We start from the raw sequence: 13,975 nt of genomic DNA on the forward strand, positions 1-13,975 counted from the left end.
GTTTTCTAGTAGCATGGAAGACAAGGGCCAATACAAGTTTATGAATCTGTGAAAAACACCTATAGAACACAAATTGCATCAGTGTGTCATCCGTGTGCTGTCCGTGTTTCAAGGGAAACGGTCTGCAGGATTTTGCCAAGTACACACATGGCCATATTGGTCCTGTGATACTGATTAAGAAGATACCGGTGGTGAAGAGTTACGTTTTGCAGATTTTGTGTGATCAGTTTTCACATAATCATAGCTTCGCGCATCGGGGCAGGACTGTGGGTGGGGTCTTCAGTTCTGCCATTGCCCCTCCACTGCTCCTGTTGTCTTTATCATCCTCCTGGTTTAAACTTAGTGCTTGCGCAGTCCTAGCCATAGCATGCTAAATGCTGCTATCAGTGAATGACAGCGGCATTTAACTGGTTAACACCCGCAGATGTCAGAGGCACTTGATAGGTTATTAAATCAGCCATCAAGAGTGGGAAAAGATGTGGGATCAGTGTCTGAGCCTGCATCAAAGCATGGGACACGGCCCATGATTTAAATATACGTCATTGATCGTGAAGGGGTTAAACACCACAGTGTTTCACAGAACTCAAATTGCTGCAATAACTATTCATTCTTTGATCTATGGTTCGGGTTACATGAATCAGCCGTCAGGTTCTCTTTAATACTGTATATATTCCAAGATGAGTGCTGTGAGTTGACAAGCGTCAAACCCGCAGCAGCCAGATGTTACAGCATAGTGAATTGGATTTCTAGAAATCCTATGTCCACTATGAATGCGTAGTCAACCGTGGAGACTGACAAGCAGCACGTCTATACAGACCGTAGCATGTAAATTTCCCTGGCAGAGGCGCTAGTATCCGCAACAGAAAATTTTTCAATAGAATGTATTGGGTGCTTTAAACCCACACGGTTCAGTGATCACATGCGGATTTACCTGCGTTCAACAGAAGGCAGCACTTCGCACGCAGTGAACATGTGCTGCGTTCAAAGCGTTGCTAGTTCCTGACTGTGGGCACCCGGCCTCAGAGTTGTTAATGCTACATGTGTCTTGTGTGTGGCTACCCAAAGGCTGTGAGGCGGGTCGTAGTATGTTGAGAGTTTTGTAAGTCATGATAATATTTAGAGAGTTTGTATCCTGAGAAATTGTAATCCTGGAGTTTTCGATCTCTCGTTTGGAAGAAAAAAAAAGCATTTGCATTGAACTACACCATGAAATTGAAATATACATTTTCCACATTCAGCAGTAACAATGCTCTAATTTTTTTTTCAGCTTTGTTGGATGCGTTATTTTTAGCCTGGTGCCTGCTACTACTATAGCCCACTCACAATATTCGGGCCATGAAATTTTCTAAATAGCCCACACAAAAGCTGTAGAAAGGACCAACCTCGGCAAAGTGGCCAACTTACCATAGTCACATTCTGGGAATTCTGCCAGAATGAACATTGATATATTTTTTTTATTAACTCATGTAGGATTTTATGTCAAGTATAGAAGAAAAAAAATAAAGTCTGGGAGAAAAAAAAATACAATAAGATATTACAGCCTGAACTTTACACTAAGTACAAATCTCAGCAAAACCACTGAGCAAATTCCCCAGTTACGATTGATGTTTTGTTGTTCCAATAACATAACCCAATGGGTAAATGACTTTCCAAATGTGAATGGATTAGGCCCCGCACTTACATGTCAGGAGCTTTCATACATAATATATACTCTTAGATGTAATCACATTGATGGCTGATGTTGCCAAGTCTGTGTGTAGTGGATCAGCTTTAAACATGCTGAGCTAATGCGTATTCAATGTGATATTTTATCGCCACCAGCGCTGCTCATTCGTTTCCAGTCCCATAAAACCTCTCGCTCAGTGTTCCTGTCTCATCTAGATATGCACACATGATTAAGCTTTGTTCCTGCTTTATACAGCACCTAGCAGATATCAGATTGCCTACTTTGTCCAGTAAATTAATTTCAGCTGTTAGTACACGATGGCGGGGTTTTTTTTCACTACATGTGGAAATGATGTGTAACCTGTTAATTTTTAATGTGCACATTAAATAGTTTGTTATTATGAAGAATGACTGCAGTATAATTTTTCGACACTTGAAAAACCACCAACATAGAATAAGGGAGGTGGCTAAAAACTAAAACAATATATATACACATTGATACCATATCATATTTTCATTTATCCTATTCTGTTTCAAGTTACAATCCAAATGTTAAAAAAATGTGTTTTTAATGAATTAATCCATTTTATTTCCACCTTTCTCAGTATTGGATACATTAAAGCAGTTGTCCATGAATATTTTGGTTTCTACTTTGGACCTAAAAACTCAACAGATAGGTTGTTGCTAACAGAGACAGTTAGCTGCATGTTCTACCTGGTGCCAGGTCAGAGTGGTCACCGACAGCTAAGAGTAGTCACCGACGGCTCAGAGTGGTCACCGACTTCTCAGAGTTGTCACCGACGGCTTAGAGTGGTCACCGACGGCTCAGAGTGGTCACCGACGGCTCAGAGTGGTCACCGACGGCTACGGCTGGCAATTCAGCTATTTCATGTCAGTAGCTTACAGTAAATGCAATGGTTTAAAGCGGACACAAATCTCCTACTGATGAATCAAAGCCAATGATAGCTGCATTGCCAAATCTAGCACACTACCTAGGACACGGACAGGCTCATGTTTTGTAATGTTGCTGTATTTCTACCAGATTTCTACTAGATTTGTGGCCGAACCCTGTCACTATCCCAGCAGACCGGCAAACGGGACATACCGGTACTTTAATTTAGATTTCTATTTTTCACACTCATTTGCAGTTCAAACATTTCTTAATTAGAAGCAACTTATTGCCTTTACAAGTCTAGTCAGAATGTGGCCAGAAGTATGCAAATCACATACGTCTGCAAAAGTGAATCCTCACAGTGTGCAGGGAGCACAATGTGAGGATTCACAAATCCACAGACACAGAGTTACCTCAGACTTGTAGCCTAAGGTCAGACAATCCCTTTAAAAGAACCATGAGGGGTATGATAGACCTGTTTTCAAACTGGGTCTTTTTCCCTTATTCAGGGTGTTTGAAAAAATGTGACCACTCTCTGTGACCGAGCTTTGAAGTGGTCCAAGCCCGAGGCTGCACTCTGTAGGCATTGGCTTGGTTGGTCTCCATGCCCCAATGACTCCTCTGAGTAGTGATTCAATTGAGTAAGTATAATTCTCAGGTTTTCTGTGGCATAGTCCAACCGGCCACAGGTCTAGCAGAGGTGCCAGAATGACAGTTTTGATAGATCATATATTATGGATTACACTTACTCTTTTTATCATGATTTCATTAGCAAATCATGGAGGAAAAATTCAAGTGAAAGCTGATTCTTACCGTAAATTCCAGTAGAAATGCAAGGAAAAGCCTGAAACGTGAAGAAAAGAGAAGTGTTAAAGCTGATAAGTGATATTGGCTACCTGGATAACAGAAATATGAGCAATTCACCTAATGTCTATATGTAAGAAAGAAATGAAAATTCAAGTTTGGTCAAAATTATGGCGCCCTTATAGCACCAAAAGTTTATATACCGGAACTGATCTGAGAGGTGAATAGAGACGAGCATTATATTTTATTTAGAGGGGCATCTACTTTAGAAAACACATTATGAATTTATAACTCACACAACAGATAAATCTGAGTTAATAGTTATGCTCACCTATAAGGCTGCATTCACACACAGAGGTCATACTTTGCCTTTGAACTGCAACAGCCCTTTGCAACTGCGGCCTTCTTACTATTTTTCTAGATAATCAATGTGATCTTTCAGATAAACAGCTGACTGGCCATGCGGTTTTGCATGAAAAATAGCCGATTCGTTGCAAAATTCAAGGACTGTGCAGGGAAACAGAAGAAAGACCATGGCGGCACAGAGCTGTTGCCGTTAAAAGTGAGTTAAAAGACCTTACATTTTGGGTGCATTTACAATGGCCGCTCATCAAGGAAGAGCATTCTTATGAACGATAAGTAACCTGTCTAAACACTGTCAAACAGTGTTTTATCATTTCTTTGGGTTAAATGATTTTTAATTTCTTGCAAATCTTCATTTTCAGCAGCACATAGTCCTGTGTAAACATTGACCTTGATCGTGTTAATCATTTTGTGCACATGGTAGTGTGACAGGCTGTTTTATGACTGCCAATATGCTTACATTTCACCAACCAGCACTCTTTTAACCACAATCTAAGTCTTCTGGGATATTGCAGAAATCCTTACTATTCTTAAAATGTTTACAGTTGTCTTCTCAGCGCGAGATCCAAGCTGTGAGATTGCACTCCAGTTTGGCCATCCATTTTTACTGGAAAGTACACAGCATGCTACTCTAGAAGTTCGGCCATCTACATTTTAAGTCCCCAAGCTAGATAACATTCATCACAGGAATGATAGGTAACAACTAAAATTGAGCGGCTCAATCCATGGGACTCTGGTCAATCAGCCAGGTGAGTAGATTAATCGCTGAATGAGAGGCTCACAAGTCATTACCTTTCAAGATCCCTGGAGCACTTTTTAATAGCTAAACTGATGCAATGTGATCTGAGCATCATGCTACAATGATGACGTCACGCCAGCCCTGATAATCAAAAGCTGTGTCCGGGATCTCACAGATAACAGATTCATGTGCCTCTCGTTCAGTGGCTAGAGACTACCTATCTGGTTGATGGACCAAAGTCCCATAATCAATCGAGTCCTAAACTACTTGTTTCCATGTCTATTTTCAGCCTGGTACCAAACCACAGTGTAAATAAGTAAAAAGTCAACTGAATCTAGACCCATTTCCACCAACACACTGCTTAACAACTGATGAAGGCGAAGCTGTGGCTCAGTAAAGTGCAAGGAGTTGTGGAAGGATTTCTTGCACTTTACTGGGGCAGATTTACTTTTCCAAAATACACCAGAATTCTTACTTGAGGCAGAATTCGGGCACCTGTGCCGTGCATCACATTAAGTATGTGTGTAGACACTTTTGACGCTTCAGTAGACAAGGCAGTGGCTTAATGAGAAAGAGTATGGCCAACAATGTACCAAACAAAGCCACATTTTTGGTATAAAAAGTATTAATAAAAGAAACAAACCAAGAGATGGTGTAAAGTTAGACTAAAGAGTCTAGAGGTAACCGTATTAAACGCATGTGTGCATTCGAATAAAAATCGGACAGCTCACTGATTAATGTAGGGCTGTTCAGATAACAGTTTTTTCACAGTGTCCAAGGGAAAAAATTGCAGCGTGCACTATTCCCTTCTGTATCTCGGACGATACTCGCCTATTCAAGTCTATGAGTGCACAAAAAGAAATCTGATCCCATATGGATCACCTGTACACTATCCAAGTTTTACAGATGCATTGTCATTATTAACCTATTAAACTGGATTTAATCATCTATATTTTAAACTGTTGATCCAAAAATAAAACAGACGCCACACGGATGTAAAATATGGACACAAGGATGGAATGTGGATGACACTACAAATAAAAATCAGCCAAATTTTCTGCATGAAAATCATATGACTTTTCCTATTTTCATTTTTTCCCTGCGTTCAGGCCCGTGATGACTGACGACCACTGTAGTTTCGGTCCGAGCGCAATTTGAAAAAAACATCAGATTGCACTCGGACCAATGTTATTCTTTGGGGCCGGTCACATGTCCAATCCTTTTTTCCTCGGACAGTCTGTCTGAGAGAAAAAAAAATTGCTGTATAGCTGAGTTTGATACTCGGATCGCACTCAGCCATGCAAGTCAATGAGTCCATGGAAATCACCTGACTGCACTTAGGATGGCATTTGAGTGCAGTCCAATCTCCACGGACTCACACAAGGGAGAAGATGGAGACTTTTTTTCCTCCATCTTCTCCTCAGCTTACAGATTCAGATCACACTGCGCTCACACTCTGATCAGAATTTGACAAGAGCGTCTTTTGTAATCTACCCGATTCTCTGAGATGAGAGAATCTACAGTTGTCTGCCCCTTCCCTTAAGGTGGGCCACTGTGAAGAATCGGGCACATTTCTCCGAATGGCCAGTCAGATTTTTTCACACATTACACTATAAATAAAATTTTATTACAATAGAAAAATCATTTTCATAAACTGTAAAAATCATCTGGACAATATGAAGCATAAAACATATCTTTCTGAGTGCTCCGCTAACAAACATATCCCCTCAAGCGAATGGCCTGCCAACTGTCCTTTGGCTTGCAATTTGTATAATGGGATATTATTTTCTAGGACGTATGTGACCCTACATGGTCTCAAACATAATTACTGCCTTGACTTGGAGTTCTGTCTTTTGAGTAATTACCATTAGCGAACATGATTGGAAATTTGCAGAAAGATTTGAGCTGTGTTTCTTTGGAAAGTAGGCACTATTAATAATATATGAGACATTTCATGCATGCATTTAAGAATACCAAATAGATCATAAAAGCATGGACAAATTACTAAGTGTGTTTCATCAGTCTATTTTACAAGTTGTCAACATTCCTGGATGCTGGAGGGATCTGAAGTTGTCACATCTAATAGTGAATCACAAAACACTATACTGAATTCTGAAATGGGTTTAACGCTGTATAACTCAAACCATGAAGACATCTCGGCACAGACACACTGTTTAAATAATGTGGCATAATTGTTTGGATCGCTGACTGCAAATTGCACGCAAGCAAATTCAACTATGAAGATTGGCCTAAAATTATGCTATGACTGTAAATCCTATAATCATAATTACTATGTGCCGCAACCAGTCTGACGCCGTAGTGTTGTTTTGCCATATAGAGGAATTCCAGTCTCCAGGATCCTATACCAATTTCTAGTAGGTCTGCAATGGAATACGTGGATTTTGTCCGCGCTGCCCAAATGATGAAATTCCAGAAGGTTAATAAAGTTTGACAGTTGATTATTATGGTTTGATTTCTAGTAGGTGTAATAATAATAATATGAGCATAGGATATCCATGGTTACGACCACCCATATTGTGATAGTTAAGTACCTAAGCTACTAAATTTGCCAGGTGAAGTCGCATCAGGCGAGCACCATTGGTTGCTTTCCTGAAGCAGCTTTACCTACTTGCTTGTGGCAGCTCCACTGCTGACATCTTTTCCTCTGTACTTTCAAGTACAGACAGTAGGCAGCCTCTCAGCGGAGTCCACCCAAAAAATTAACATGTTTTTAAACTCTGAAGAAGTAAAAAAGAAATAACGTAAGACAGAGCATGTGCACAAATATGGTCATTTTGCTTTGCTTATATAGCGCCATAATGTTTCACAGTATTTTACATACATTATCACTGTCCTCAATGGGGCTTACAATCTAAAATCCCTATCAGTATGTCTTTGCAGTGTGGGAGGAAACCAGAGAACCCATAGGAAACCCATGCAAATATGGAGAGAACATACAAACTCCTTGCATACTGTATGTTGTCCTTGGTGGGATTTGAAACCTGAATTCCAGTGCTGCAAAGTAACAGTGCTAACCACTGAGCCACCATGCTGCCTCTAGTATGAAGTTATTCTCTGTGAGCCTGGCATAGATCGAGTACATCACTTGGATATCTCTGGCAGTTTCTCAGAGAATGAAGAAATTGGTATGCGGTAGTCCGCATGATTAATAAGAGCTCTGTTGAATTGGGGGACAATTACAGTATTTTTCGGACTATAAAACACACCTTTTTCCTCCAAAAATCCAGAGGAAAATGGGGGGTGCGTCTTATCTTATAGTCCAAAAGAACCTGCTCTGACTTTGGATTGGGAGATGGGGGAGTGGCAGCAGGTCACAGGAGATAAGAGCCGGCTGCTGCTAACTGCTGTGCCCACTGCTAAAGAGAAATGAATATTCACTGCTCTCCACGACCATGGGAGTGGAGAGCAGGGAATATTAATTTCTCTTTAATAGCGGACACGCTGCTAGCCACAGCTACCGGGCTTTCACGTGTGCCTGCTACTTGAGGGAATGAATATTCACTGCTCTCCACTCCCATAGGCGTGGAGACCAGTGAATATTCATTGATTTTTAATAGCAGGCACACTGTCAGCTGCAGCCATCGGTTTCCGGCTGCCCATAATCCCGGCAGGGGAGCAGTGAGTATTATAGCAGCTGTCCTCTGCTTGTAAAAAGTGCATGACATCACTGCCATGTGCTGCTTACAAGCATAAATCAGCTGCTGGCATCGGATTGAAACACTGTGAAAGTGCGCAGGAAAGGTAAGTATAATGATTTATGTTTTTTTCTAATGTTTTTCTTATGAGGGTCATGCATACCAGGATGGGGATGGTGGCCATGCAAACCAAGATAGGGAAGAGAAGACCATGCCTACCAGGATAGGGATGATGGGGCCATGCATACCAGGATAGAGATAAGGGGGCCATGCATACCAGGATAGGGATAGAGGGGCCTTGCATACCAGGATAGGGATAAGGGGGCTATGCATATCAGGATAAGGATGAGGGGTCCATGCATACCAGAGTAGAGATGAGGGAGCCATGCATACCAGGATAAGGATGAGTGGGCCATGCATACCAGGATAAGGATGAGGGGTCCATGCATACTAGGATAGGGATGAGGGAGCCATGCATATCAGGATAGCGATGAGTGGGCCATGCATACTAGGATAGGGATGAGGGGGCTATGCATACCAGGATACAGATGAGGGGCCCATGATATATATATATATATATATATATATATATACACACTTTATACATGCATACACACCAGGATAGGGGATATTAGGGGATATTAGTACAGAACTGACCATATTTTTTGCTTCAATTATATTTTTCTAATCTTCTCCTCTGCGTCTTATAGACTGAAAAATACGGTATCTCTTGTATTGGCTGGTGGTGGGGGAACCAGGCTGTCAGACCTGAAAAATCTGGAAGTTATCATCTATCCCGGTGGAAATATGACAACTTCTACTTACCGGAATATCCTTTTCACTATGATATAGTTCTTCAGACTCTGGTTACTTGAGCGACTGTGATTCTGAGGATTCACCCTGCATCCATATGGAGCATGTTCATGTCCACTTTTAATTGTACTGTTAGCTTTGCTGTTACTATTGTACACACAGGAGATATCACAAATAAGGTATGAAAGCAACCAGAGCAAACTTTCCCTATTCAGGGAGAAAATAGTGCAAAACTTTGCATGAACCTACATAGGAGGCATATATTTATTTTCCAATTAGAGTGCAGTCTAAAATATGGAAAATTTAATTAAAAGGCAGAGATATCGAAATTTTGCAGAGTTCATGCCAACAATCTAATTTTTTTTAGACTGGTATGGTCTATAAAATTCTACTGTCTCATGGATGTTAAGGTGTAAAAGCAAAAAGGTTTTGTATGTAAATTTTATATGACATTTTGACAATTCTCTTCTTTATTCAAACCGAGGACAGAAAGAAAGTACAAGGAAACATCTGTAATGAAGAGATGCACACATCTAAACCTGCTGCTGAATTAAGCATAGTCTTAATAATGACAGAAACCCACTAAGGTAAGCATCATATTTTGGGTTTTGGATTATGTGATTAGATCCAATCATCACAATATAGTTTTCCTATTAGTTTCTGAAGTCAAAGTTTGTTTAGTGCTACTTATAGGCACAAAAATCTTTGACCAAAATGATGGACTAATAGACATAGGTCTAAGTAACGAGGTTGAAACATGGTTAGGAGCGTATTTACGCAATCCAGCATTGTGCAGCATGGTCATAAATCACATGCGATTTATCAAAAATATCCACTGTGATTGAGATATGTTAAACCTATGCTGGTGGAGTGGTTGGACTAGAGGGCACAAGGCCAGTTGTCCTGTAGTGATAATTTCCAGTTGATAAAACACAGATTGTATTGAAACCGCAAAACACAGCCTAATAACTGACACATATAAATGACACATAGGTGGCATCAGGTCCTACATTATGTTACTCTCAGATTACATAAAAAAATCTGGTGACAGATGCCCTTTAATTACCTAAGTCTCCGACAGTGCAGAGGGGGGAGGCTCCTGCTGCACCCGGATATTTTTTAGACCGACACATGACAGGAGGACGGCAACATGGCTTAGCTCCCAAGACGCCCAGAGATTTATGTCGATTTATATTAACTGTAATATTAGACAAAATATGATTTTAAATAGAATGGAGATTAAAGTCAAATTTGTAAGATTTCTTTTTTTCTTTTGTTTATTTTTTTTCGGGGAATTTCCTTGGGGCCTCTGCATTTTTAATAGGTTAATGTTGTATCTGTGTGTGTTGCTGATGGCATATACTTGATTTTCTCACTAATACAGCATTTAGCCCAGTCTCGTTGGATGCACATGTGAAATTCTGTTTATGGTTTACAGGTCTCAAAAGAGAAAATAAATGGTGCTATTAAACAGGTAAATGTTTCCCTTAAGAGATGGCATTTCTTAAATAATACCTAGATCCAGAAAAAAAAGGTCACCAGTCGAGGTTAGCGCAAACATCTGCAAAATGAAAGTCTTATGACTTCCAGGAAGCCTGAGATTAGCAATCTGGTTATTGCAAAGTTACTGATTCATTAAAAGTCTTATATATCACCCCAAGGCCTTGAGATGAGTTCCTAGATTTACAATGCGTAATGGTTCTATACTCCACTGTGGGATTTTTCAACATATTGGCCCATAGTTAACAATCAGTGTTAGTCAGTTTGTGGTGTAAATCGAGCCCAAAAAGTTCAAAATTATAGTGCACATCATTTTTCAGGGTGCGTCACTTTGAAAAGTGCTGAGAAAAGTGGGTGAGGCTTACTGGAAATGGGCATGGCTTATAACTTTAGAATTCTGAGACTTATCAGTAGAAAAGCCACAAAATGTACCAAATCTTGACATAAATCTTCGACTATTCATAGCAGGAGTAGATTTTATTTTATAATTTTACTATAGTTCAAAAACAAAGAAAATGTATAAAAAGAGTAAAAGGTCTTTCAATAAATTTGGCTCATTTTGTTTGAAAATTCTCATTCTGTATGGATAATATTTAACCCCTTAACAACATGACATATTTTTGGTTTCGCAGTTTCATTTTTTGCTCCCCTTCTTCCCAGAGCAATAACTTTTTAATTTTTGTGGTCAAAAATGACCATGTGAGGGCTTGGTTTTTGTGGGACGAGTTGAACTTTTGAATAACACCATTGGTTTTAACATATCAAGTCCTGGAAAGCGGGAAAACAATTCCAAGTGTTTGACAGCGGCATTTATCAGATTAACAGCCGTGGGTGGAGCGTGATTCCACCCACGGCTGTTAGAGGCACATGTCAGCTGTTCAAAACAGCTGACATTTGCCGGAAAAGATCTGGGCTCACCACCGGAGCCCACATCAAAGGGAGAGAGTCCGACATAGGCGTACATTTACGCCAGATGTCGGAAAAAGGTTAAAAAGTCACAGACTGTTGATTTACAGAAAAGTTTCTGCTTTATAGAAAAAATACGTTTGCTCAAAAATTCAGTATAGAAAAAATGACACACATGAAAAGGGATGCCTCTGTCAGTGCAAAGAACATCTAATATTGGTGTAGCCAAAAAAAGCAAGTATTATATGCTTTCCTGTTCATTTCGATATTATACGAGTGGCTGAATGCTGCATTCAGAGATTACAGAAAACAAAAGCTGATGTTAATTAACGGATGTTGGGAGGGCTTCATTTTAATAAGTACAATATAACTTTAGAAAAAAAAGATGGACCGCACATCCAAAACATTGATCTATTAAGTCTAAGCCAAAATAAAAGAAAAAACTGAACATAAAGCTCTTGGTTAAGTTTATGATGCCATGTCACCATGAAAAACTAACTGGATCAATGACCGTAATGGTGCGGAGCCTTATAACAACCACTGCTGAAGCGATACAGCACAGAGAGCAACCCAGACGCCACTCAGTCCCATGCTATGTTATATTCATTTTAAGAAGTGTATGTAGAATTTGGACAATCCATTTCCATATTGTTGTGAACATACCATAGCCACTGCAAAATTTCTACCACTCAAGGAAAAAAATGTTGATCTGTTCTATGTGAGACAAACTTACGCCAGGTGTCATGAAAATAAAAACATGTCTGGTTAGCAAATTGAAAAGACAAGTTGTAATCTTTAAATCGGTTCTTATTTGTTAGCATGTGCAGGAAATTGAAAAATCACAGTTGTTATTTTGGGAGAATTTTACCTACGTTTCCATGATGGAATCTGATCTCACGCTCACGTTTGGTAAAAAGCTCAATTGGACCATATTTTTTTTTTCTAAAGGACATGTTTACATGATGTAAAATTTCCATGGGACAAGCTTATCTGGTAAAGCCCTGAGGAAGCTCATGCGATTTATATATTAGGGTTTGTGGCTGGGCAACAGGATTTGCATCTTGAACATTGGAATTAATAACTCAGTTGTGCTTCCTACTTTATCATATCTCCCATTGCAGTCTCATTGCACCAGCACATCAATATGTTCGATAAGGTGTTGTCTGAGCATGCTCGTGGGCTAACCGAGTGTCTTTGTTTGTTTGGCAACCCCTGCATGTGTTGCGGATGTCCAACAGCGGCAGACCTGCAGCCGCGGGGACTAGAACATATTTTTCGAGCACGTTGATACACTCTGTTAGCAAGTGAACATGCTTGGATAACACTTTATCCGAGCACATTCACTCATCACTAACCAGCACTTATTTTTCGCACAGTTTTTAGATCTATATAAGTTCTTTATCATTATTATATGACTTTATATGATGTTTATTATATATTATCATTTAAATTATCATTAATGACTATTTATCATCTCTTTTACCTTGCACACTGCTATAATCTACTTGCAATTTCTGCACACATATTTGAAGCATAATTCTGTTACCCAGCCCAAATACTCCTGTTTTAATAGTTTCTGTTTTAAATTGTTTTATGCCCAAAAATGACAAAAGTATTCTTGGAGTGATCTCTTCATTGGTTAACCAGAAAAATGTACTTGTAAGCTTTCAGAGCACAGGGGTTCCGATGCTCTAAAAGCTGGCAAATATATATTTAGCTACACATGGGGAGCTTTAGCAAGAATTGAGCTCTTTGATGATTCACAAGTTAATTGTAAATTAATAATTGGAGCTTCAGGAGCTTCTACAGTAATGCTTAAATTACCGTCCAGGCTCGGACTGGCCCATAGGGAAACAGGGGAATCCCCTGGTGAAGCCCTGTGCAGACATGGGCCCGCAACACCACTGTATGGACAGTACTCGGCATGATTCACATGATTTTCTGTGTACATAAAAAAAGCAGCATCTCATCATTCATTATCCCAACTACCTATTACTATATAGAGATGCAGGTAACTTTGTGAACGAGGGTAGTGTAATATTTGTCTGCAGATGAAAAGTGGGCTACCAATGTCATTGTTACTGGTGGGCCCTTGGCACCCCAGTCCGAAACTGTTACCATCCATATACCATCTAAATAGTGACCAAAAGAACCTTTGTTAGGCCTGTTTCACACATCCGTTTGTCACCATCAGTCAAAATCCGCCGTTTTGCAAAAAAACGGATTCGCCATTTTTCTTGGCGGATCCGTTTTTTTCCCCATTGACTTGCATTAGCGGCGGATTTTGACTGACTGTCGTCCATTGCATCTGTATTTCTGCGGATCCGCCATAGTTTTGGCATCCGCTGACAACACCGGATGGACAATGCAACTTTTTTTGGGAGCCGGATCAGCATTTTTGCCTCTTGCTACATATTTAACCCTAAATCCAATCTGGCCGCTGAAGAATATTCTCTCTCTCTCGCCTCCAGTCCCCGCAGCATTGCCCGATCTCACCTCCAGTCACCGAGACATTGCCCGAGATTACCCGATCTCTCCTCGCCGCCAGTCACCACGAGATTACCCGATCCCTCCTCGCCACCAGTCACCGCGACATTACCCGATCTCTCCTCGCCGCCAGTCACCACGAGATTGCCC

The 13,975-nt window shown here is 40.2% G+C and overlaps 1 protein-coding gene across 1 annotated transcript in view; it reads right to left on the reverse strand.

The window, feature by feature from the left end:
* MACROD2 (mono-ADP ribosylhydrolase 2) overlaps nt 1-13,975 on the reverse strand; it is a 2,987,523-nt gene that overhangs the window by 838,195 nt on the left and 2,135,353 nt on the right. Inside the window, exon 7 of the mRNA XM_073553810.1 lies at nt 3,371-3,401. Within this exon, the coding sequence (XP_073409911.1) occupies nt 3,371-3,401 (31 nt within the window). The remainder of the gene's footprint in view (nt 1-3,370; nt 3,402-13,975) is intronic.

The sequence above is a fragment of the Dendrobates tinctorius genome, unplaced genomic scaffold (assembly GCF_039654945.1).
Source record: "Dendrobates tinctorius isolate UK_male_01 unplaced genomic scaffold, ASM3965494v1 ptg000203l, whole genome shotgun sequence".
NCBI classification, from domain to species: Eukaryota; Metazoa; Chordata; class Amphibia; order Anura; family Dendrobatidae; genus Dendrobates; species Dendrobates tinctorius.